At 34.5% G+C, this 27,086-nt stretch overlaps 3 protein-coding genes across 5 annotated transcripts in view; 1 reads left to right on the top strand and 2 right to left on the bottom strand.

The window, feature by feature from the left end:
• Positions 1 to 18,150, bottom strand: part of LOC145322566 (peptide methionine sulfoxide reductase MsrB-like) — an 18,822-nt gene extending 672 nt beyond the window's left edge. The window contains exons 1-6 of one of the 2 annotated variants that reach the window (XM_080164673.1): positions 18,036 to 18,150; positions 17,665 to 17,754; positions 17,396 to 17,527; positions 16,826 to 16,939; positions 4,122 to 4,222; positions 3,434 to 3,541 (exon numbers count right to left, since the gene is read on the bottom strand). In XM_080164673.1, coding sequence (XP_080020799.1) covers positions 3,434 to 3,541; positions 4,122 to 4,222; positions 16,826 to 16,939; positions 17,396 to 17,527; positions 17,665 to 17,754; positions 18,036 to 18,150 — 660 coding nt within the window. Of the gene's footprint in view, positions 1 to 3,433; positions 3,542 to 4,121; positions 4,223 to 16,825; positions 16,940 to 17,395; positions 17,528 to 17,664; positions 17,755 to 18,034 lie in introns of both variants that reach the window. The other variant, XM_080164674.1, reaches the window with a different exon arrangement.
• On the top strand, positions 13,159 to 14,999 carry LOC145322565 (uncharacterized). Its single transcript, XM_080164671.1, has 2 exons — positions 13,159 to 14,308; positions 14,890 to 14,999. The coding sequence occupies exon 1, from the start codon at positions 13,170 to 13,172 to the stop codon at positions 13,905 to 13,907; it is 738 nt and encodes a 245-aa protein (XP_080020797.1). The 5' UTR covers positions 13,159 to 13,169; the 3' UTR covers positions 13,908 to 14,308; positions 14,890 to 14,999.
• LOC145322551 (eukaryotic translation initiation factor 2-alpha kinase 1-like) lies at positions 18,074 to 27,086 on the bottom strand. Of its 2 annotated transcripts, XR_013880754.1 has the most exons (20): positions 26,971 to 27,086; positions 26,615 to 26,737; positions 26,187 to 26,285; positions 25,924 to 25,998; positions 25,592 to 25,691; positions 25,212 to 25,291; positions 24,880 to 24,922; positions 24,600 to 24,774; positions 24,417 to 24,519; positions 23,692 to 24,048; positions 23,497 to 23,588; positions 22,758 to 22,949; positions 21,644 to 21,744; positions 21,050 to 21,159; positions 20,787 to 20,872; positions 20,541 to 20,643; positions 19,966 to 20,119; positions 19,418 to 19,532; positions 18,489 to 19,188; positions 18,074 to 18,376 (listed from the first exon to the last, which is right to left on the bottom strand). XR_013880754.1 is itself a non-coding variant. In XM_080164650.1 (19 exons), the coding sequence occupies exons 1-19, from the start codon at positions 27,074 to 27,076 to the stop codon at positions 18,832 to 18,834; spliced, it is 2,571 nt and encodes an 856-aa protein (XP_080020776.1). In that variant the 5' UTR covers positions 27,077 to 27,086; the 3' UTR covers positions 18,074 to 18,831. The 2 variants fall into 2 exon arrangements, 1 of the variants encoding a protein (XP_080020776.1); XM_080164650.1 differs by having other exon boundaries at positions 18,074 to 19,188.

The raw sequence follows: 27,086 nt of genomic DNA, 5'->3' as shown, positions 1-27,086 counted from the left end.
ATGACATCTATTCTTAAACCGTGAGCAAAATGGTCTAAATATTGAGCTAGACTCTTCAAACTTGGTATATAAGCCTAGTCCTATAGGTATTACATCTAAATGGCAAAAAAATCCAAATTTTTTTATTTTTAGGTTAGGTTAGGTAAGAAAAAACCCTGCGGAAATGGGGTTTTTAGGCTTTTTTTGGTCTATATTGATGTGGAAACTTACCTTAAATTGTGTTTTCTTAGGGTTTTAACTTAAATACACTGTGTCTATTCATAAGGACATTATTTAAGATAATTCAGCAAGTTGGGGACCGACCCCAGGGGGCTAGGTGGGTGGACCGCAGGGGTTAAGTGCATTTTTTCCAATATACATGTTGTGACACATCAAATTATAGGTTTTTTAGGTCAAGGAACTCAAATTCAGAGCTAAAATAAGCATTAGACTAATCTGAAGCTAGCCCCAGCGGGCTAGGTTGGTGGCCCGCAGGGGTTAAGTGCATTTTTTCCAATATATATCTTGTTATATATCAAAATATAGGTTTTTTAGGTCAAGGAACTCAAATTCTGAGCGAAAATTAGCATTAGACTAACCTGAAGCTAACCCCCCCGGGCTAGGTTGGTTTTCTGCAGGGCTTAAGAGCATTTACCTAACCTAACCTAGAAACTTACTTATATTTTTACAGGTTTTTTTTCTTGAATAAACTGTGTCTATTAATGAAGACTTTATTTAAGATGATCCAGCAAGTTGGAATCGACCCCAGCGGGCTAGGTGGGTGGCCTGCCGGGGTTAAGGGCATTTTTTCCAATATATATGTTGTGATACATCAAATTATAAGTTTTTTAGGTCAGTAACTCAAATTCAGAGCTAGAATTAGCATAAGACTAATCTGAAGCTAGCCCCAGCGGGCTAGGTCGGTGGCCCGCAGGGATTAAATGCATTATTTTTAATATATATCTTGTTATATATCAAAATATAGGTTTTTAAGGTCAAGAAACTCAAATTCAGAGCTAAAATTGGCATAAGACTTACCTGAAGCTAACCCCCGCGGGCTAGGTAGATTTTCCGCAGGGATTATGTACATTTTACCTAACCTAACCTAGAAACTTACTTATTCTTTTTGTTTTTTTTCCTTGAATAAACTGTGTCTATTAATGAGGACATTATTTTAGATAATCCAGCAAGTTGGGGACCGCCCCCAGCGGGCTAGGTGGGTGGCCCAGAGGTGTAGTGCATTTTTTCTAAAGTATGTGTTGTCATACAATTATACAATTATAGGTTTTTTAGGTCAAGAAACTCAAATTCAGTGCTATTTTAAGCATTAGACTGACCTAAGGCTAACCCCTGCGGATTATATTATATCATCCTTATACTAAAGTAGCAGGATGTCTGTGTGTCTGTGTGTTTGTACCCCGAAGGAACTCGCTAACCGCTGAACCGATCGGGTTCTCCTTAACAGGGTAGCTTCTCATAGGTCCTGGGAAGGTTTATAACTATTTCTTGGGGGATGGGACACCCCCAACTCCCCCTCCACCAAAAAAAAATCCTCCCCCCCAAAATTTTTTTTATTTTTCTATTTTTTTAACTAAAATAAAAAAGGAGGGGGAAGGGCACCCCCCCAAAAAAAAAATGTTCACCCCCCAAAAAATTTTTTTTTACTTTTTCTTTAAAATCTAATATAAAAAATTGGGTTATCAAATTCGACTCCCCCCTTCTCAAGTGCCCCTAGAGGCTTCTAGGGGCGTAGCCGATAGTTTTAAATAAAGTCCTCATTAATACACAGTTTATTAAAAAAAACCTGTAAAAATATAAGTAAGTTTCTAGGTTAGGTAAGGTAAAATGTACATAATCCCTGCGGAAAATCTACCTAGCCCGCGGGGGTTAGCTTCAGGTAAGTCTTATGTTAATTTTAGCTCTGAATTTGAGTTTCTTGACCTTAAAAACCTATATTTTGATGTATAACAAGATATATATTAAAAATAATGCATTTAACACCTGCGGGCCACCGAACTAGCCCGCTGGGGCTAGCTTCAGATTAGTCTTATGCTAATTCTAGCTCTGAATTTGAGTTACTGACCTAAAAAACTTATAATTTGATGTATCACAACATATATATTGGAAAAAAATGCACTTAACCCCTGCGGGCCACCCACCTAGCCCGCTGGGGTCGGTCCCCGACTTGCTGGATCATCTTAAATAAAGTCTTCATTAATAGACACAGTTTATTCAAGAAAAAAACCTGTAAAAATATAAGTAAGTTTCTAGGTTAGGTTAGGTAAATGCTCTTAAGCCCTGCAGAAAACCAACCTAGCCCGGGGGGGGTAGCTTCAGGTTAGTCTAATGCTAATTTTCGCTCAGAATTTGAGTTCCTTGACCTAAAAAACCTATATTTTGATATATAACAAGATATATATTGGAAAAAATGCACTTAACCCCTGCGGTCCACCAACCTAGCCTGCTGGGGCTAGCTTCAGATTAGTCTAATGCTTATTTTAGCTCTGAATTTGAGTTCCTTGACCTAAAAAACCTATAATTTGATGTGTCACAACATGTATATTGGAAAAAATGCACTTAACCCTTGCGGGCCACCCACCTAGCCCCCTGGGGTCGTTCCTCAACTTGCTGAATCATCTTAAATAATGTCCTTATGAATAGATACAGTGTATTTAAGTTAAAACCCTAAGAAAACACAATTTAAGGTAAGTTTCCACATCAATATAGACCAAAAAAAGCCTAAAAACCCCATTTCCGCAGGGTTTTTCTTACCTAACCTAACCTAAAATTAAAAAATTTTGGATTTTTTTGCCATTTAGATGTAATACCTATAGGACTAGGCTTATATACCAAGTTTGAAGGTTCTAGCTCAATATTTAGACCATTTTGCTCACGGATTAAGAATAGATGTCATTACGCACCCCCCCCTTTACATCATTTATAGTCCATTGTTTTAACTATCAGGATTCCTGCTTATTACCAAAAACGTCATAGGTACAGGGATAGTACAATGGAATAGTTATTTCTCGTATCGTATTATAAACGGCTTTCCGCGGATATAGAATGTACAATTATAAGATTAAAACTAGTTTTTTTAGCCCCGTGGTGCCGAAGGCACCGGCTAAAAAAACTAGTTTTAATCTTGTGATTGTACATTTCTATATTCGTAGAAAACTGGATATAATACGATGCTAGACATAGTTTTTTCGTATGGATGAGAACCGGTTCCTATCCACCGGATTCGAATGAATACGAGAAAATAAATTATCATATCCCAAATTCGTGTCATATCCAGAAAAGCGAAGCTCAACAATACAGAGGAATAACACCACATCGATATTCGACACTATCTTAACGCCTGACAGAAAATTCAGTATAAAATTATGACACAAAACACAGTCGTACAAACCATAAATATAGAGTACCTGCGCTACAAAACTAATAAAAAACTTACATTGAAAACATGTCCTAAATGTGAGTTACATCTCTTGCACAAAACTTCAGTTCTTCTCATACCAAAAGTACCATCGCTCTTTCGTTCAATATTATCGGCTTTTCCTTCCTAAAAACAAAGATTCTAATTTTCTTATTGCATAAGTATTAAGTAAGTATTGCTGTAATTACAATACAAATGTAAAAAGCAGAAGTAGGAGGGGTAGAACACCTACTATGGTTTATAGTAGAATAACTCCTATAAATAAATAACTGAACAAGTCGAAAAAGGACCATAAGAGGAGGTTGTTCATTCATTAATATACATCAATGTTTCAATACATTTGTCCAATGAATAATAACTAAGTTTATGTTCATTCCCAAATGTGATAAACAAAACTTACCCTGCTTTAGATCAAAATCATTGGTGGAAAACATAGCCAATTCTATATTTTGAGCAAACGAATGTAAGAATTTCTTATAGAACATTGTACCTATGTATACCGGTATCGGTATAAAATATTTTGTTACAAATTGAGGTAGAATTAAAATGTAAGCCTGAGATATTTCTATGCTAGTTTTTATGATATCCCACAATAATATTTCAAATGGGCAACTTGGGCACCCTTGATATTACATCCCCCACCACATTCCACTTCTTTAAGACAAAATTTTAATTACATTTTGATTTTAAAGTGAAACAAACTTACCGATTTCTGTGTGTCATAGAAAGAAGGCCACCCAGAACCGGATTCAAACTTATAATCAGATGGAAAAAGATCCACGTTACAACAAACACATTTAAACATTCCTAAAAAGAAAAAAATAATTTTCTACAGAACTGTCCAACTTCACAGGCCTTAATGGATTATTTGAATTTTTCTTAAATTTGCAAATAGGTTCCTTCCATTATGATGGATTAATTTAGGACACCTCCTGTCATATTTAGGGCTAAGTGAGCTATTTTAAGGAATAGAATAGAATAGAATAGAATAGAATTTATTAACTAATGCAATACATTTAAATTATTAAATATACATATAAAATCATATTTTAAAAATTGCATAGCAAGGAGTAATTAAGCCTTGGAGTAGGCCGTAAATTTACCCCTTTAATTGATTTCATTTATCATTTTATTTATAGCCAGAAATTACAAAAATTATTTATTATATAAAGATATTTACACGAATTTAATAGATCAATAATTAAGTGGGTTGACTAAATAACTATTTACAGTTACAGAAGTTGGTACAGATTTTATTTCTTACAGGAAAAGCATTTTCTTTTGTTGCAATGAAATGATTTATAATTTAAAAGATAATCTTTTTTAATCATGGACAATGATTTCTTTACAGAGTCTGAAAGCCTTATTTCATTTCTCAAGTTATTCCAAAGTTTTGGAAATGACACTGCTGGAAAATATTCAAGATGTTTTGTTTTAGGTATACTTATCAGTAACTTTTTTGATCTCTGAGAAGAAAGAACTTTAAACATGTTATCAAAGCTTTCTGGGAGTTTCTTATGAAAAAATTTACTTATAAAATTTAAAATGTTTAAATTTACCAAATCATCAAATTTTAAGATTTTAGATTGTCCAAACAAAATTTCGGTGTGTGCATTATAATTAGCACCTACAATAATCCTTATTGCCCTTTTTTGGTGTTTTCTTATTTGATCAATATCTTTACTTTTAGAGAGACCCCATGTGATATTAGAATAATTTAAGTGAGGCAAAATCATTGAGGAATAAATCGTTTTCAAAGTTTTTGATGGGAGAACATTTTTTATTTGATTTAATGCATATAGAGAACTAGAAACTTTGTTTTTTACCATTTTTGTATGCTCATTCCAATTGAGAAATTCATCAAGATGTACCCCAACAAATTTAAAAGACTTTGTTTCATTTTCATTGCTGATTCTCTCAACTTCCTCCCCATTAATGAAGATTCTAAAGTTATTATTGACAGGTTGCATACTGCTAAGTCTGAAGACCATGTATTTTGTTTTAGATACATTTAAAGAAAGTTTATTTGCCCTAAACCATACTGATGCCTTATCTAATTCTTCATTTAATGATGTTTTTATGGTTTCTAAATTACTTGAGGTTTTACAAAATATTGTGTCATCTGCAAAAAGGCTACAAAATAAGGTTGTTGAATTTGGAAGGTCGTTTATATACAACAAGAACAAAATTGGTCCAATGACAGAGCCCTGTGGTACTCCATGGGTTAATACTTTTTCTTTGGACTTTACACCATTTATTTCAACATACTGTTTTCTATTAGTTAGATAATTTTCAAACCATTTTGCAGATACACCTTTAAAACCATAGTGTTTTAGTTTGGATAGTAAAATTGGTATATCACACGTGTCAAATGCCTTTTTAAGGTCAAGAAACACACAGGCACTGTATTCTGATTGGGGCTTATTCAGTCCGTCATAAACTTTGTTGATTAAATGTATCAGTGGTTGTTGTGTGTCTCTTGACCTTCTGAAGCCATATTGATGTTGATATAACATTTTGTTTCCCTCAAGATATCTAATCATTTGAAAAGCAACAATTTTCTCAAGTAATTTAGAGAGGGCTGGAAGTATGGAAATAGGACGATAATTGTCAAATCTATCTCTTTCACCAGCTTTGTAAATAGGTATAATTTTTGCACATTTATAGTTATCAGGAATGTAGCCAGTGTTTAAAGAGAGGTTAAACAGGTGAATGATAGGCTTTACAATTATTGGCATTATTTCTTTTAAAAGTTTCATAGAGATATTATCATTACCTACACTTGATTTTGATTTTAATTTGGACAAAGTTATATTGATAATAAAAGAGTTTACTTCCTGAAAGTTAAATTCTTCATCATATTGATCCCCCAAGAAATCCCTGAAAGATTTAGAAGATTGAGGTATTGATTCAGAAAGTCTTGGCCCAACATCAACAAAAAAGTCATTAAAGCCATTGGCTATCTCAGAGAAAGTATTATAGGATTTTTGTGCATCTGTAAAAACACAAGGCACGTCATTTTTACACTTTTTTTTCTTGACTATTAAGTTAATTAGCGACCAAGTCTTTCTGATATCAGTAACACAATCTTCAAATCTTTCATGGTAATATTTTTTCTTCTCTTTTCTAGCAAGTTTTTTGAATTTATTATTTAGGCATTTAAATTTATTTTCAGCAGATTCAGTCCTATGTTTAAGTTTGTTTTTAAAGGCCCTATTTTTGGCTTTTCTGATTTTTAATAACTCCTGTGACATCCACGGGTTAATAGGAACTTTTCCTTTGTTTACACGTTTTTCTTTTAAAGGGAAACTCTCTTTAAAGCACTTTTCTAATATGTTACCAAAACTTTCAAAGGCAGTTTTCGGAATATTATCATTATTAACACCTTCCCAATTTTGTGAAGAGAGTTTCTCTTTAAAGTTTTCTATGTTATTTGGACTCATATCATAATAATATTGTTTTTGGTTTGAAGTATTTTTTTCACAAGTTACATTTAAGTAAAAAATTGGGAGATGATCAGAAATAGAAGATATAATTAGGCCGCTTTCATAAAATTCTTGCTTTTTATTGCTAAATATGTTATCAATGAGAGTTGCTGAATTTTGACAAATTCTAGTAGGTAGAGTAATCATTGGTAGAAAAGAAGTGGATATTAATAGGTTCAAAAGATCATTTGTTTGGTTGTGGGAATCAAAGTTTAGAAAATTTGCATTGAAATCACCCCCAAATATAATTTCATCAGATTTTTTTAAAACTGGGTCAGTTTTAAGAAATGTTAATTTTTCTCCAAACCATTCTATAAAGTTATTTAAGTTACCACCAGGAATTCTGTAAATATTGCCTATAATATTAAATTTGTTCTTACCAAAAAATACTTTTATGAATTGAGTCTCAAATTCGCCCTCTAAAATATATGATAATTCATCAATAATTTCATAACTTAAGTTTTGCTTAAGATATATTCCTAAACCCCCACCCCTTTTTCCTTCCCTTGTTTGTAAGATAATATCTTGATAATTTTCTAATCTAGTGGTCTGTGCGTTATTTGCTGCCCAAATTTCTTGAAATAATAGAATACTAAAAGAAAATTTTTCAGTTTCTATCTCCGATAATAATTCTTGTATATCGTCGATTTTATTATTTATACTTCTAATATTCTGACTATAGACTGAAAACTTTCCCTCCCTCTTTCCAATAAAGTTTACAAATTCATGGTTTTCAAAGTAAGAACACGAATGATTTAAATTTGAATCTAATTGCAAAGAATTATGTCCAAGATTACTAACTAACTCATCATCCATTTTTAATTTGAATGCCTATATTATTTTTGTTTAAATGTACCAAAGAAAAAAAAGCATTAAACAACCCATTTTTAATGCTATGATAATTTACACAGAACATATACATAGTAAAATAAATATTAAGTGATAACAGATAGAGATTAGTTTTAAATTCGGGTTTTTCAAAAATAAAATATTCATCCCATTTTTACACCATTATATTCTAGTTTGATTCACTTTCGGATTGTTTATCATATTTTACAGGAGACAAGTTGGAGTAACTCACCCACATAGTAAGTTTTAGAGTTGTCATTTTTGTAATCCAAAGTAAGCCGTTTAGGAGCCGCTCCTTTGCTCAAAGTGACACTGATAACACCATTTTCATTAGAAGTAAAATGGTTTATCTTTCCATCCCTTTTAAGCTCCTTTAGTTTTCTGATTAAATCTGAACGCCTTTTTGTGAGTTGTTTCTGGTTAGGAATAATGTTGCTTTCCTTCAAAATGCTTATCGACCAATGAAATACCCTCCTTTTGTAAAAAAAATAATTGAAAATAAGGGGGGTGGGGGTAAGATTGTCTTCTTCCCATGCCTTGTTAAATGTCTAGTTTTATCATATTATTGATTTATTAAAATGTATTTATTTATATTTCAGTTTGTTTATCCATGGAAATGTGCAACTGTTCATTTGTCTATGAAGATTATTTATATATGAATTTTATCTATAATAAAATTAATATTAAATGTTTTGATGATGTTCTTTAATTTGATTATTAATTGCTGATTGGTTTATTCATATGTTTTTATGATTACAGAACATTCGCTCGTATTGAGTATCTAGGGTTTTTAATACTTTTGTCTATATAATTGTTTTGTATTTCAAAGTTAAAAATGGCTGGAAACCTGTAGAGTGTGGTGTTACTTAAATAGTGTCCATTGGAGAATCTTAGGTATATATCAGTAGTAACAGAGCTTTAGTTAATTTAATTAGATTTAAATAATCGAATTAAATTAAAAAGATCTACGGCACTCTGCATATAAGATCTAAGATAATCCAATAACCACAAATCTACAATTCCAGAGAAAACTTAGCTATTCTAAAAGCAATAGTGTTTAAAAATACAAAAAGACCTTGTTTAACCTCCAAAGAGGTGTGGCTACAACACAACCGTATATAAGCATTTTTTTTTTTTTTAATAAAATGGCAGCATACAGGTGAATAATACAAATTTGTTGGGCAACAAGAACAAAGTTAAAGAAATAGTTTTCCTAAAGTGAAAGCTTGATTTTAACACAGTTAAGTAGCGCAACAATAACAACTAGAATAACAATCTCTAAAGTAGATAGTTCATTTCTGGTGAATTAATTTTAAATAAGTAGCGTAGCAATAACAACCATTTAAATAGTGGTGTTGAAACAAGAGTTGAAAGACAAAGTTATTAAACCTTAAAGGTGTGTACAAAACCCTAGGTAAAGAGCAAAAATGTCGGAAGGAATGAAGATAGGGGCGGATCCGCCGGATTTAAACAAATTTGAACATTATGAAGATTACAAAAACAACGTACTTCTTTGGCAGGGTTTTTGCGATATAAAGAAAGAGAAGATGGGGCCTATGTTAGCATATGCGTTGCCGAATAAGAGCATCTCCTTTGGAGATAATATCCAGAAAGATTTCTTTTGCGCACACCCTGTAGAAACATTGATAGGAAACGCGGAAGGGGCTAAAGTTGTGATTGATTTTTTGGACAAACACATTGGTAAGGCTACAAGAGAGAGCGAAATCGAAGCTTTTAACAACATATGGTCCTATAGAAGGTCTAATGATCAAACAATCCTTGAATACCTAAAAGAGCATGAGCGTTTTTACAATAAATGCAAAACTCTAGGAATTACGTTTACTGACACATGCAGCGCTTTTATCGTTATGTTAGGGGCGAAGCTTAGTGCGGTACAATACGAATTAGTAAAGGGAGTGGTAGATATACAAAAAGAAGCTAAGACTAATACTATGTACACGGCTGTAAAGCAAAAGATGAAAGACATGTTATCCGATAGCCTGGGTAATGTCGTATCGTCAGGGTCATCCAAAACAGGGCTAGAAGCCTTTGTTGCGGAGCACCAAGAAGCTTATGCAGCGTGGCAAAAGAAAAATTCGTATAAAAACAATTATACAAAGAATTACAATAATAATAATCATAAAAAGTCTAATAATAATGCTTCGAATGGCTACCGTTCTGTTCCTAAAGAGAGCAGGGAAGCCAACTCTGTAAATCCACCCAACCCCATTTCGGGGAAACCTTTAAAGTGTAAAACTTGTGGTTCCTTTAGACATTTCAACAGAGATTGTCCATATAATAGATTTAATGGCAATACCTTCAATTCAGGAAACAATTTTAACCGTAAAAAGGGTAAAGTTTTCCTGATAAATGTTGAAACGGCTGAAGAAGAAGAGGCACTTTTGTCACAATTTGATAAGGTTGTGAGTGAAGGGGAAGATGAAGAGAAGGGAGATACAGATGAAGACCAGTCTGAAAGAGTTTTCTTTACCACGAACAAGGAAGAGCTAAGCAAATTTACTTCAGAGGCAATAAACTGTGCTGCACTTGATTCGTGTTGCACATCCTCTGTGGCTGGGGAAAAATGGATGGAGATATTTCTGTCATCAGTTCCTGATGAGCTTACAAATTTGATCGAAGGGCCTTATGATAGCAAGAAGACATTCCAATTTGGTAATGAAGGAATATTACCTACAAGAAATGCTTACACAATCCCAATTATAGTAGCGGGAAAACAACATCGCATTGAAGTTGATACAATCAGTAGTGATATTCCATTGCTGATGTCCAAGACACACATGAAACAGCTAGGCATTACACTTGATATGGGAAATGACACTGCTACAATAAATGGAAAGCCAATAAGAGTTGATACCACGAGTGCAGGGCACTTTATTCTAAACCTGTTTGGTGACAATGAACACAAAGACAACCATTTGATGCAAGAAATACATGCTGTTAACATGCTAAAGGAGAATGAAGATGTTCAAAACAGGATGTTGGTAAAGTTGCATAAGCAATTTGGTCACAGACCAAAGAAAGTCTTTGTTGAGTTATTGAAATCAGCTGAACAATGGGACCCGAAATTCAGCAAGATGATAGACACAATCATAGATGGTTGTGAGGGATGCATAATGCGCAAGCGGAATCCTGACAGACCAGCAGTTGCGTTGCCCATGGCAAAGGATTTCAATCACATGGTATCAATGGATCTAAAGAAATGGGATGATAAACATTACATACTCTACTTTGTAGATATGTTCACAAGATATACAGTTGGAACTGTGATTACTGATAAGAAACCAGAAACAATTGTAAACAAACTATTCACAGAATGGATAAGATATTTCACAGCTCCAGACATCATTCTTACCGACAATGGAGGCGAATTCATCAATGAAGCAGTGATGGAGGCCTGTGCAAGCACCAACATTTATCATGCCACCACGGCAGCTTATGCGCCGTGGCAAAATGGCATAGGTGAGAAGAATCATGATACTACTGATTCTGTTGTCATGATTCTAAGGAGGGACTATCCAAAGATGACGCTAGAACAGGCAGTAGCATGGGCATGTGCTGTGAAGAATTCACTCACAAATGTCTATGGATACTCACCATTTGAGTTGACTTTTGGGAGAGTTCCAAGGTTACCCAACATCATGACTGATCCAATCCCTGTCTCTCAGGTCAAGCCAAGGAGCGAGGCTTTGCTAGAAAGCATCAGAGCAATCCAGAATTGCAGGGAAGCTTTTGCTAAAGCTGAGAAGTGCGAGAAGCTGAAATTGGCTCTCAACCGCAAGATGAGATCAGCTAATCATGATTATAACCCAGGAGATCTTGTGTACTACAAGCGTGAGAAAGATGATCAATGGAGAGGTCCTGCGAAAGTGATTTTTCAGGATGGCAAGGTTATTGGAATCAGAACATCCATGGGTTATGTAAGGGTAAGTGCCAACCGCCTATGGCCAGCAGGAGAAACACTCTCTGAGAGGCTGCGAGATGAAGAGCAGCAGCTCAACAGGTTGATTAAGGGCAAACAGAGTGATGCTGAAGCAACTGCTGAGAAGGCAAAGAAGAAGAAAATCATCAAGGCAGAAGAAGAATCAGAAGAGGAAGAGCAGTTTGAAGAGGCTAGAGAGCAGCAAGAAGAGGTGCAAGCAGAACAATCAACCGATGTTGCAAATACAGCAGGAGACACAACTGAAAATGAAGTGTCTAATGAAACGACATCAGATGAAGTTTCACCAAATGAAGCTGCAGCTTCACCTAATGATAACAGAAACATTATTGGAAGCCCAGATAGGTTCAAACCGAACCAAAGAATTGAATACAAAGACAATGGAAAATGGGAGAGAGGAGTTGTCATTAGTCAAGCTGGAAAGAAAGCTGGGAAGTACAAACACTGGTACAATGTAAAGCTAGATAATGGCAAGCAATTCTCAGCTGACTTTGCACATCAAGAAGTGAAATCAGCAGAAAATGAAGATGAAGCAATGTTAGTGACAGAGGAAACTGAAAAAGTTGATGATACACATGTGGTTAGGTTAGACAATGGGAAGACAGTGAAAACTGCAGATACCAACAACATTATGGAACTTGATGAAGAACAAATCTTGGCAACATGGTTGCAAGAGGAAGTCTTAGCTGTAATGCTTCCAAAAGAGAAGAGAGATACACCAGAATGTCATGCAGCAAAGGCTGCTGAGTTACAGAAACTAAAGGATTTTGACACATATGAAGAAGTTGAGGATGTAGGACAAACAAGGATAACCACTACTTGGGTTCTGACACAAAAAGGTTCAGAGGTAAAAGCCAGATTGACGGCAAGAGGGTTTCAAGAGGAAGATGAGTATCCTAAGGAGTCTCCAACTATGCAGAAGTACTCCCTAAGGACCCTGTTAGCAATCGCCTCAGCTAAAGGATGGGCGATAGAGACTGTCGATGTAAAATCGGCTTTTCTACAAGGCACAAGGCTGAACCGAAAAGTGTATGTTAAACCTCCAAAGGAAGCGAATGCACTAAGTAAACTTTGGCTATTACATAAATGCTTATATGGTCTTAGAGATGCTAGCAGGCAATGGTACACTAAAGTTGAAGATGTGCTGACAAAGCTAGGATTCAAGAAATGTACCTATGACTCTGGTTTATTTTACCTGACTATTGATGGACAGCTAGAAGCGCTAGTTGGTCTGCATGTGGATGACTTCCTGAATGCAGGAGGAAAGCACTTCCATGAAGTTGTTTTGCCAGCAATACTAAGCACTTTCAAAGTTGGTAAGTCAGAGAGAGGAAGTTTTATGTACACTGGATTCCAGATCACACAGGATAAACATGGAATCACACTTGACCAATCAGAATATGTTGATAACGTTAACATTCCTGAGATTGAGCCCGCAAGGCCAAGGCAGCTGAAGTCTGAAATGAGCTTTGATGAGCTGTCTCTGCTAAGGAAGATGACTGGACAGCTAAACTGGACAGTGAGATCAACAAGAGCAGATTTATCATTTGACATGATTGCATGCTCAACACATTTCAAGGGTGGCACAGTTGCTGATCTCAAACATGCCAAGAAAACCTTGGTTAATTTGAAGGAAAGTAAAGCTATTTTGAGATTCTCAAACCTGGGTGATCTATCAAAGGCAGAAATATGGCTATTCACTGATGCTTCCTATGGGAACTTGAACGGTGGTACTGACAGTACACAAGGATATGTACTGTTTCTTGTCAATCCAAACAATGGCAAATGTGCACCAATTGACTGGAGAGCGAACAAGATTGATAGAGTGGTGACGTCAACACTGGCGGCAGAAGCTATCAGTCTTACAAGAGGATTAGATGCAGCGGTTGCATTCAAATGGACAATGCAAGAACTGCTAGGTGAAGATTGTAACCTGTCTGTTAGAGCCATTATAGATAACAAGGACACTTATGAGAGTGTACACTCTACGACAGATGTGGCAGAAAGAAAGCTGAGAAGGGAGATTGGAGTAGTAAAGCAAATGATCAAGAGTAAAGAGCTAGATCAGCTGATTTGGGTAAGAGGACCTCATCAAATTGCAGATCCTTTAACCAAGCTTGGTGCCAATGCTGAATTGCTTACCAAGACTCTACAGGAAGGTAAAATTCCTAATGATGTGGTAATGGCTATGAGATCTTAAAAAGATTACATACACCATTTTACATACAACTGTAAATAATTATTGTATAATAACAATTTTATTTTGCATACTTACTACTTGTAATATTTTAATAATGGCGATAAATTCGTAAACATTAAATATTCTGTTTTAAAAAGAAACCCGCCGAGCATAAGGTGACAACTTTCACTTCAATGGTGAAATTTTGGGGAAAAATCATTTTTCAAATTTGGCGCGTATGGAAATAATTCCCGGAAAAACACCAAACCAAACGCGGAAAGAGTTTCAGTATAGAAAATATGGTGATGGCGTTCGAACGTTTACTTGTTGTCAAGATATTTTTAGAAAAATCATTCGGTTTTAACTGTTTATTTCCATCACTTATCCTTCTTTGTGCTTTAGCTACTGTTTGTTATCATGAGGTAATTAAATACTTATCATTTTAACACAATTATGTCGATATTTTGTTAGTTAAATACTATTTTTCGGCAAAACTCTAATTTTATAAAGCATTTAGGGTTTAAATAACCCAACGAAGGCTTTGAGGGAAACTACAAAACAATTTATAAAATAATTGTGTGGTTTTTCAAATTAATAGCATATAAAAATTTGCGAGTTTTTTAGTTTCATTCTTATATCTAAATGATATTAATCTGCGACATCTAATACTATTTTATTTCTTGTTTTTTTAAATAAGACTATTTGTTTATTTGCGTCGTTCTAATAAGCAAGTTTTTATTCATTTTTCTTACACAGAAAAATTTTTATTATGATGAAATTTGTTACAGCTTGATAAATCTAGCTAGTAATATAATTTTCTTTATTTTAATTTGTGTTTTTAAATTGACAATTCTTTCAGCAAAAATTTCTTTAAAAAGGATATTAGCAACAAAACTCTTACAAATTCTTTAAAAGAGAATTAAAAGTATCAGTTAATAGGATTGCAATAAATAAACAAATAAAGTAAAGTTTGACACCTGTTAAATACAGTGTTTTCTTTCAGTTGCGACGCAGCGAGCCTGAAGTTTGTGCGAGACTTGGAGGTCAGCCCGGGGACGTCTCACTGCCATCTCAGTGACGTCGAGGAACCGGACAGCGTGCCACCGCAACTCAACTGGCGCTACTGTGGCGCGTTATGTCCGGAGAGGCTGCTGGAGCTTATCTTTTCCTATATGGAGAAAGGACAGCCGCAACGGCTGTCTATATCAGCCTTCCAACTTTTTGTTGGCTTGCACCCGGAGAGGGAGATCATCAAGGTGATAGATGAAGCGCTGGAGGCCGCCAAGGGGACTGCCCACATAATTTCCATTTGTTCCATGAGGTATTTACCAAGCTCGTTTGTTACTTGGGATACCATCAACAACATCAACCGCCACATTGCTAGAAGGTCGCAGGAAGAGGGGCTGCCGATGTTGAACCTCCACAAATCGTTCCTCCAACGACAGGGTTCGGACTGGGTCACCTCGGGGCTGTGTTACCAGGATTTCGTGGAGAAATCAGCGCTTGGATCTGTTTTGTCAGCGATGGGGGTTTGCCGTTACCGGTCACGGATAATCAGCTTTCACGGTCATTTTGACCAAAACGTGGCTGTTGTGAAGCCGCTGGTGGACCAAGCTCCACTCCCATTGTGGTATACTTACCAGTATACAGAGGATGATGTGGCCAGTGAACTTTTGACCTCGTTAGGGTACGAGTTGAAGACCAGGGTGATGGCGGTAAAGGAGAAGAAGAAGGCCAAGAAGTTGGCTAAGCGTGTGGAGGCGGCGAAGGCGTTGCAGCAGGAGCCTGTGAATGGTGAGGGTGTTGGTAAGGCTGTTGCTCAGCAGAGAGGTCGCAAGCAGGAGCGAGGTAGGAAGCGTGCCCGTTCCTGGGACTCTGAAAAATGTTCTGTTACCCGTCCCTACAACTACACCCTGATGTCCATCGACACCGAAACCTTCAGAGGTATGGTGAGTCAGATAGGAGACCTCAAGGAGAAGCTGAGGCAGGCGGTGAAGAAGCTCCAGGAGACGGAGGACAAGTTGCGTCAAAGGGACAATCATCTGGTTAAGCTTGAGGTGCTGAAGGACAAGCTGAGGTCTGATGCCAAGATCAGTGAGCGGTCGGAGAAGGCGTGTGAATTTCGTTGTAGGGAGGCGGAGAGATATATCACACGCCAGGCAGAGAGGCATCATGAAGAGCTCCTTGAGTGGCGCGAGGCTCAGTCTGAGTGGCGCAGTGAAAAGAAGGAATTGGAGCGTAAGTTGGAGCAGGCAGAGGACAAGGTTCGAGTCCAGGGAATGCAGATGTCCGTGTGGGAGGATTGGTGCCGCAAGCAGACTGCCAAGCAAGGTTCTTCTAAGAAAAAGTAAGAAGAAAGAAAACATCAAAAGAAACTGTATTTGATGTTAAATGTCTAGTTTTATCATATTATTGATTTATTAAAATGTATTTATTTATATTTCAGTTTGTTTATCCATGGAAATGTGCAACTGTTCATTTGTCTATGAAGATTATTTATATATGAATTTTATCTATAATAAAATTAATATTAAATGTTTTGATGATGTTCTTTAATTTGATTATTAATTGCTGATTGGTTTATTCATATGTTTTTATGATTACAGAACATTCGCTCGTATTGAGTATCTAGGGTTTTTAATACTTTTGTCTATATAATTGTTTTGTATTTCAAAGTTAAAAATGGCTGGAAACCTGTAGAGTGTGGTGTTACTTAAATAGTGTCCATTGGAGAACCCCTGTGAGGCTACCCAGTATAACCTAAATTAATAAAAAAAGGAACCCCCCCCCCCCCACAAAAAAAAATAAAAATCAGGGGTAGAGGGATGGTTCTGTGCTCGACTAAGCACTTTAATGGAAAAGACTGAATTATTATACCTATTTCAACCAGGAGTACATGACCATCATAGTCAATACAAAAATAATAATAATCACGCAACCTTTATCTTTGGTCTCATTATGAAGTCCTGTCCAAGCTCTCTCAGTTCCATGACCCCGGGTGACTTGATATTGCATGCCAGTCAGCAGCTCTGCCCATTCATCTTCACTCATTTCTATAACAAATGACATTTTATGAATTTTCTTTTAAATATTTGTAATAGTTATTTATCGTATTATAAACAGCTTTCCGTGTAGATTAAAATAAAAAGTTATAGTACTTAAAAACCAGTTTTGTTTATCCCGAGGGGCCAAAGGCCCTGGCTAACAAAACTAGTAGGTATTAATTACCTAAATGATTTTTATTTTAATATTCGTGGAAAATTACGATGATATACATGATTTTTCAATATGACTGAAAACACGTTCGTATCCAGCGGATATTAAACGGTTTCGAAGCCATACTGAAAAAAAAGACTTTATCCTATCTATAAATGATGGAAATAAAGCCTTTAAAACAACAATTACTGTTTAATACTTGATGATATTCTTTGTTTATAACATTTATATCATGAATATTATATAAAGAGTTTTACTTCATATAAATCATACCTTCCAGGTAGTAACTGTACCTTTTGGGGTTTCCCTAGCCTTCTTTAGCAGCTTAGGATCAGCCCTATCTACAGGATTCATCTCATTGGCAGCGTTGCCGCCTCCAGATGCCATCCTGCTGAAAAATGATCCACCAATGGTAAACCACAGACCTAAAGTAAATGAATACTGATTTAGTATCAAAGTTACCCTCTATTAAGAACACAAAATATTCAGTCGTTAGTTTTGAAAGAAGTTGAAAGAAACCAAAATATTTTTACAACTTGAAAAAATAGAATGAAATAAATACCTTTAGAAGTATTTAATGATGTATTAAAGGTTCTTGCTTGATGTTGAACTGTGCTTAGGTTGGCTGTTCTGTAACAGTTTGCAATTACTATCAAGATAACAAGTCTAATATTTTTAAAATAAACTCATCAAGTAAAAAATTCCTCATACCTAGTTACTCAAAAAGACATTTGTGTTTTAAAAAAAGCATAGGAAGAATAGTATAAAATAAGGCAATAAAATGTCTTGCGTGATTGGAGAAATTTCAATAGAACATACATTACCTATTGCTTATAATCTCAATATGACCGAAAAACAGACGGACGGACATATCCTATTTATAAAAAAAACCGATCTACTTAAAATGAAAGATGGTTATCTATAGATTTCCTAATGAATATCTGAGTCTAGACATACTTAATCTTTTAATATCTGAAATATAAAAATTTATTATAAAAATGGCAAATAGTAAAATTGCACTTTTAACAATCAAGGAGGGATATTTCATCCGGAAAAAAAATTGTCTAACGATTCTATTATGATGTTTTCATAAGATAAGTCTATAACAAAAGGCTTTAATTGCCGGAAAGTTGGAGACCTAATTGTTCTTCTGGTGAAATATTTTTCCTTTGTAACAATACATTTTCAATATTTTACTTTTAGTTGAGATCACAGAAAATTGACTAATTTTAGGTTTATACCATTTACATTTGAGGAGGGTAGCTTTTGAAAACCTATCGCAATTTTTAAGGCGCTATTTGAAAAAACTGAATTTAAAGTAACAATTGGTGAATATTATTTACAAATCTTTAAATTACCAGACGTCAAAAGCAGCCCCCTTCATACATATTTATATGTCTCTAAGATACAAGTACAAGTAAACGTTTTTGATAAAGCTATAGTTGTAAGTTAAGATTTCAACAATAATGCCAGGTTTTGGACTAGAGAATCAAGTATTTAGGATTTTATTCTTCTATTTGTGACTATGCTTTCTTATTACAGAAATTAATGTGAAAAAATAACAATTCATGTGAATACATTTCACGGCCATTGAAATACCTAATATCTAGAAAAAGGGCTATGCAAGATAAACAATTCTTTTAGAGCCAAATTCTTCCTTTTTAGGTTTGAAAATTATGGGATTAAAACATTCAACATTGTCCTCTCCTTCCCGTTGATTATCCCTATGTTAAATTCTTGGATCCCGTCCCCCGCATTCCTTTAATAGTTTTCTCAGGTACAAAATTTCCGTCTCCTTGAAGTTGAGCAAACTAGTTTTATCCGCCAACTCTGCGCCTTGCCGCGTAACCTGTTCCCGCATTTTTTGAATTTCTGCTTCCCGCACTAGCATATCATCTTGTAATGCCCGCATTTGTTGCAGTTGCTTTTCTAAAGTAAGTTTTTGTGAAGCACATTCCGCATCTTTGGCTTTTGTGATTATGTCAAGACTGTTTTGTAGGCTGTCTCGTTCAAGTTTAAGAGCTGATATTTCTACAGTCAGCTGCTGACGTTCCAATTTTTCTAGCTGACAATCACTGAAATATCCCTAAAAATATAATGTTATAAAATACTGTTTTGCATAATTTTTTTCTTTTAAAGTTACTTTTAGAATAATAAACAAAGTTTTAAAAGGCTAGTTGTTAAAAACTGTATTTGGTGACAGGTTTATATAAAAGGTTTATGAAAAAGGAACATAACGAATATTTGTAATCAAGATATCCTTTTGATTCACAAAGGAGGCAATGAAATAATAATGCTTAAAATGTACTTATTACCTGTAAAAGTTGACGGGCAGAAGGACGAAGTTCTGGAACAGGATTCATCAAGGAGCTAACCAATGAAAGAATCCGTTCATTTGTCTCTGTACCAATGTTTGGAATGCCTTTCTCTCTAAACAAATACAATGTCATTAGGTTTTTGATCTTTAGCGAATCCGGGGGTGTAGCCGCTTTTACCACTAGCAAAAATACAACCACTGTGTCTTTGACAAAGAATTGGTGTGTTTTTGTCAATTTCGTGTTTTGCTGTATTTTTGCAATATTTTTTATCCACTGTCAAAATTAATCCCATTGCTTAGATTAATAAAAGTCCCCAAAGTTTTTAAGCCAACAAATTAACGTACGTGTTTATACAATCTTTAGGTTGCCACTATAATTACCGTCCAATTTTCGGTACCTTAATGGTCTACTAAAAAAAAGGCGGCAAAACCATTTTGACCATTTTCGCAATAATTAAACCGACGTTTTTTTCCTGGAAGCGATCAAACAGGCAAACAAAATCAATTATTTTTTTTAGTCAGCAATGTTTTGTTGATAACCCTCACCTTAAATGTGTCAGTGCATCAACTCTTTCCATATTAGTGCCAAATTTTGTGTAGAGTTCAAAGAGTACAATGCCGAGACTGTACATATCACTGTACTGTGTCACTCTGCTGGAAGTCAGCTGTTCTGGTGAAGCGTATCCTTGTGTTCCAACACCTTAACATAAAGTATTTAACCCCAAAAAGTAACTTCACATTAACCCTCCGCATTAAAGTAAAACAATAGTGGGGGTAAGGAGTTAAATAACTGTATGTTCCCACCCCTAGGACCCTGTGCCGACTTTAAATAGGGTCTTTAGACATCAGCCAATAGCATCACAATATTAACACAGCCAAGTCGCTACAAAAGAGTAATAAGCAATTTGCTAGCAGACTAAAAAAGTCTCCAAACACTGGATCAAAGTAGATGTCTGGATTATATAATATACTTAAACAATCATTCCCTACACCATAAAACAAAACCTGACAATTACAAATACGACCCGCAATTCTTTCAAAGGCTTACAATCTAATAACGAACACTATACAGCATACACGATGTCATACTTTCAAGAACGTTAATGGCAAATTAAAAATACCTAAGGTATGATCCATGGGTGCGGTAGATGGACTGAAAGCAGCTTGGTGAAGAATATCTACTGGAGTTGTGGATTGTGGTGTTGCACTTCGTAATAAATCATCCTTAATGAAAAAGGCAATTCATAACACAAGTAACGCATATAACACAATGATTCATGATAAAATCGGAGAATATTAACGTTACAAATAAAATATGTACCTAGGTATATCTTACAAATTATCATAGAAAAGGATCAGATACTTACTTTTGCTAGACCAAAATCTCCGAGTTTAACTTGAAGTCCGGGATTAATAAATATGTTTCTTGGTTTGATATCACGATGTAAAATACCTTAAAAACAGATAGAATATTTAGCCAACATTTTATAATAGTATCATTCAAATGTTAAGTAAATATCACAAGTTTTACTTTCATGAAGTTTTTATTCTTTAAATTTCATTTATTTTTTAGGTTTAAACTATAGGACATAAAATATTAATATAGTAGATACGCTACTGAAAAACTTACCCTTTTCTTCATGCAAGTAAGCGACAGCTTGCAGAAGTTGTTGAAAAATGGGAAAACATTCGTTTTCGTCTATTTGCCTCTCAGATTCATTTCTTTCGTCCAACCATTCTCTGAACAAGGACAAGGAAATTATTTTAACTTTATTTAAACAAGGATGACTACATCCACAAAAGCAAAGTCCAACAAACCAGACGAACATAGAGTGACTGCAAAAGAAGAAATAGCTTCAATACCAAGAAGATCTTTAGAGGTTCTTATACTTGATTATGGAGATGCTTCTCTTATTTTATAGCGCCCAATTGTCCTAGGTATCACCATTTAAAAAATCATGATAATAAGACAACTGTATCACATGTATATGTAAATTAAAATATGTCTTAAAATCAACATATTTAAATGAACTGAATACTTTAAATATTATAGAGTTGTTACATTTTCTAAACTGTACCTAATTTATAGTTTTTATGGAATCATCATGCAAAGTTGGATCTAAAAACTATATAATTCCAAAATTATCAATCAAAGCTTCGCTTAATTATCCAATATTGAAATAATCCGAACAGAAACGTTTAAAAATAATTCAATTTTCTTTACCTTAATGTTTGTGAGCAAAGATCCATTTGAATGTATAGAACAGCACATTCCAGTTGAAGTTGGGGCTTCAGAGCTTCCCGGGTTTTATAACTAATCACTGCCTTAAAACATATACATTGTATGGACGCTACGGTGTTATTGATTTAAACAGGGAAAGAGGACACATTTGACCGTAAATTGTACTCAACTAAAATTTTGGAAACTTTTGTTAAATAATCTTCTGATTTAGTTGAGTTGTACAAACCTTTAGTGTTCACACTTTTCCCCTAATAAGGTTTTTTTTTTAATGCAACCATCTCGTAATCAATGATTAAATCGATCTGAAATTTTGCATGAGTAATCCTTGGTAGGTCTATTTTCCCTAAATTGAACAAAAAGTTGGAAAAGTAACGGCTGGCGGCTCAGCCGTTTTTTGCCTATTTTCAGGGCAAATTCATCATTACTTACGTAAGAATCAAATTTTTAAAACATATTTTTGGTTTAATTCATGTTGAATGATAGCAATAACTCTTTTTTAAAATTTCTAGTACCAACAGCTACCGGCTCGAACCGTTTGCTAACGTTTTGGAGCGGAAAAGAGTATTATGTGGAGATAGGTTTCGTGACTAATATGAATTGAAAATATCCAAAAAAAATGGCAGCCGTTAGCCGTTACTTTTCCAAATTTTTGTTCGATTTAGGGAAAATAGACCTACCAAGGATTACTCATACAAAATTTCAGATCGAAATTCGAATTCTAAGTGCCATTTAAGCATTGATTACGAGATGGTTACATTAATCCCCCCCCCCCCTTAAATCTATAAAATCTATGTTCGTCATAATTCAAGCTTTACATTAATCTTTGTAAAGCAAAAACTGTCAGACCGGCATTCGTAACTAACGAGTACCATCACTGGGAAAAGTTACCAAATATACTTTCATAACAACCAGGGGCTGTGATTCAGCAAATTAATTCCACTTGAAATTTTTGATATTTTAGTGACATGATGTTGGCGTAAAACTTTATAAAAGCTGTAACTAAAGGGAAGTGGATTTTGGTAACAATTTGTCTGTCAGAATCCTGGTCCCTTAGCCCTGATCCCAGCAAAAAAAAAAAAAAACGTGTGAGACATACCTTACAATTATCCGAATCAGAGTCAATAAAGTTTGAATCCGAAGGAGGCTCAGAAATTAATTGTGACGAGTTGGTGTCGCCAGCTCCCAGCCAGAATTTAGATTTTCTATTCATTGAAGAATTTGTTGTGTCAGCCGCCAATCTTATTTTACCACCCCGCGACCTGTTGACAGCTTCTTGAAGAAATAAACTGAACATGTAATGTTGTTTATATTAAAAATCTTTTGTTTTTGTGAGACTTTGTTGCAGTGTAAAACGTCGTTACCTCATTTTTTCAACAAAGCTTGCTAATGCTAATGTCGTATGGGTGAGTTGCACCTGGACTGAACAGTCAACTTGTCAACTCAAGGTCAGACTCTTGGTCCATCACCTCATACCCGTGGTACAGTACATTACAGACAACCAACTCTCTGTGATGCACGACCTTTGTCTGAGAAGTCCTAACTGTGCATGGTAACGAGTTGCGCCTGTTTTGGGCCAAGGCATTCCCCCCACTCTAACTATTTACGTCGCGCATCTGACATAGTAGCAGTGGGAACCATTTTTAATGTCTTTAGTTATGACGCGGTGTCGGACCGAGATTCGAACCTAACACCTTCCCGACGACGAGCGGATGCGCTACGTGTTGAGCCACGGTCGCGGGTCTTCAACAAAGCTTAATCAAAACTCAATTTTTTTACAGCAAAGAAATATCTACCTAATTCCAAAATCAATGAACGATAATAAAAACAACATTCCTATTTTGAAAATCAAATGATGTGTTGTTAGTATCGCTTAAACGTCTGGGAAGACCAATAACTCGTTCCATTTCTGACCACTCAGGCGGGGTGCCTAGAAAAATACATGTACAATGTACATACAAATAAAAACTTTGTTAAATAACATTTTTTAAAAATCTGGATAATTCTAATTGTTGGAAAGGTTTAAAACTTACCATTTAACTCTTCTAGAATCTGAACTTTGGCTTTCTTTGTTTGCTTATTAATGTGTGGAACTCCAATACCTCTTTGCAAAAGAGAATCCTCCTTTTCTACATTCAAATCATCATTAGGTTCATTAGTATCGAATACTATATTTCTATTTTCTGACGTTATAATATTTGACATTTCAGAAACAACTTTTCCATTTTGCAAAGAATTATGGGCTGACCGGATATAATGGAACTGATATTGATTCTGCTTGTTATTGTTGGAGACCTCTGCTGCAAATTGTATGGAGAAGCTGTCTGGATCTTCCTGCTGTCCTGATGATGGAGATTCTGATTCTATCACAGGACTTGACGGGCTTGAACCTATATTGTAAAACTAAAATATGATATTTAATCAACTAGGCTCTAGGGAAAGGTGGGAAAATAGCATAAAAAACACCCCAAGACACTAATAAATCTTCCCAGAAAAGTAAAACTAATTCGGCAGCAATTTTCGAGATCTTACACTACTTTACAATATAAATTATCATTGAAACATAAATAATATGAACATTACATAAGTAACACTTGAAAGATTTGTCTTGAATGACAAATAGTGAAGCGAAAACTAGAATAAAAAAAATTAAACATTTTGCCTCCGACATTTACGCCAGTTAAACATTTAAGTGCTGAGGCAAATGTAGGTAATATTTTTTTTGTATAGTAGTTCTCCTTAAATCATCAACACCAACCTGAAGCTTTAGAAGAATTGCTGTTAACCAACCCATCACTTGTATTCATAACACAGGGCTCTAACCAGGCGTTCTTGTAACCAACTATGTTGCTATGAGAAACCTAAACATTGATTATATTGTAGCTGCGCTACTTAAACTTCAAAAAATACTAAAAACTTTACTATAAAAAAAAATAAATACCCTTGCAAAGACGGTGACTTCTCTGAAAATTTTCAGGACAAGCTCTTCTTTGGAAATTTTGACAAACACTTTTTTAACTGCATAGGTTGCGTTATCCAGCTTGTTCTTAGCTCTGTAAACTACTCCAAAGCCTCCGTGTCCTAGCTTCCCCTCTTCTATAAATTCCTCTTTATACCTTTATCAAAATAACAACCTTTATTTAATCATAAACTACAAATAAAATAGAAATAATAATCTAAAACTAAGATATTTAATATTTAGAATAAAACATATTGCCTACCTCGATAGTTTGTACAGATTATGAAGTTTTATCACAGATACGGCTGAAATATAACATACAAATCAAATCAAAATATTTCTTCTAGGACTTTTGACAAAAAGATGATTTTTTTTTGTTAATGGACAAAGTCTAAAAAGAATTTGATGAAAAAAAAACAGTGAATTTAAATGAAATAATATACAAAGTGTAAGGCCTAATTTAAAAGGAGAGACAACGCCAATCGATTATTTATGGCAGTTTAACTGAACATTAAATTTTCGGCAACTACCTATACTCTATTTTTAGAGTAGCTACAAAAAAAATTAATTTTAAACTTTAAAGATAAAACTGACCTAGTCTATGGTCTGGACCCAATAGGGCTGGCAGTGTATTTCGATTTCTAGGAAGTTTATCTCTTGCTATGTGTACTAATCTAAAACGAGAAAGATTATATCCAAAAGTAACAGTTCAGCAATAAAAAGGAAAATCATACATATACAATGTCTTAGATAAAAAAATTACCGAAGTATCAGATCAACATACTAACATTATTTAATTCTAAGGTACATTCAGTAAACTTAATATTTAAGGGCGATTATTGTTGTTTGCGGCGCAATGGAATTACGGGCTGATAAACGAACATATCAATTCAATTAATAGTTGTTTGCATTAGTATACTATTTTAAATATGTTATGATCTATTATATAATATTGAACTTTAATATGAACTTACTTTTGAAAAGCCACACTGTATTGCGCTCTTAGGCCTTCCATTTGTTGAAGTAGAAAAGTTGGATGGATTAAATCAAGTTTTATCAAGGACTTGCAAATTTCTAAATAATACAAATATTAAGACTAAAGACATATTATAAAATCTCTAAATATGAATAGCAATCATGTTCATAAAAAAAGCATTAATAACAAACAGCATCATATAAGAAAGAAGAACAGCAAAGTAAAGGCAGTAAAAACAATGAGGCAAATCATCGTCCAAAAGCTTTTTACAATTTTTGTGAAAGGCATTGTAAAAAAAATTCAGAATTCTGACAAAAGATTAAAATTAACCTTGTGAAAATAATTTTCTTCTTTCTTCATCCTCTTCATAAGCTGCTGCTAATTGATCCACCAAAGCAATTAAAACTAAAAAAATAAATTCTTAAACTTACAATCATTAAATTAAGACAGAAGTTTTGTCACTGTCCATATAGGTACCAAGTTAATCTTATTTAGCCGCAAGGTTAAATGGGTTTCCTTTACTAATGAGTTTCTTACAGGTTGTGGGTTGTCTTGGATAAGTCATTCATCTTTTGTAAAAAAGTTTAACCTACCTACTGAAAGTTTCTTTTTCCCTTCTAATCCATTGTGATTATGAAGTGCTAAAGAATTTTCATCTGTTGTACATCGTCGCATAACACGAGTAGCTCGGCCTTAAAAGGATACAAATGTTATTTAGTCAAGAAAGAGGTTTAGGTATCTAGATAACGAACAAAATAATTGGAAATAAAATTTAGGAGACGGATAAAAAAAGTCTTCATTATGATAGTTGTTATTAAAAAATATTTGTTAGTTGCTGGTTACAGTGTATTTCAGTCAATTAAAAATAAATATTCCCTTTACAAATTTCTACATTTATAGGGTAAGTAAGAGAAAAATGTGTGAAAAAATGGTAGGTCAAAAATATAAGTAATCTTAAAACAAGATATCTAACAAAGTATAAAGTCTGTCTTAGTAAAGAATATATTTTAATTAGTCTAACCTTGTCCATCCTGTGGAGAAAGAATACCAAGGCCAGGAACTCCCTGATGCATTGATTTTATTGCAAGAGATTCTTTATATTTGTTAATTGTTTCTAATTCAGCTAAGTTGGAGGATTCAGATTCTAAAATTAAATATTTTGCATAATATATAGTGGTTATGTTATCATCCTTAGGTTTTTTTTGATTTTTCACTCATGATTCCGCTAACCACTTATCCGAAAGGAGTTTTTTTTAGGCTATCCTAATTTAATTCTTGCCGATGACATTTTTCGATAAACTATTCTATATTAACAGTTACCAGGCCAGTTAATTAACAGGAAATATAAAACCCATTTAAATAAAAACAAATAATTACCTTCATTATTATTATTTGATTCCGAAGAACTTAATTCGTTTAATTGTGTTGAATTTGTCATTTGATTGCTATTTGAATTGGACTCTTTTCTATTGCTTATTGACATTTTTATCTGA

The sequence above is a fragment of the Acartia tonsa genome, chromosome 6 (assembly GCF_053477335.1).
Source record: "Acartia tonsa isolate MP-2025a chromosome 6, ASM5347733v1, whole genome shotgun sequence".
Classification (NCBI taxonomy): Eukaryota; Metazoa; Arthropoda; class Copepoda; order Calanoida; family Acartiidae; genus Acartia; species Acartia tonsa.
Note: the sequence above shows the minus strand (reverse complement) of the source record. Positions and strands in the feature narration are given on the sequence as shown.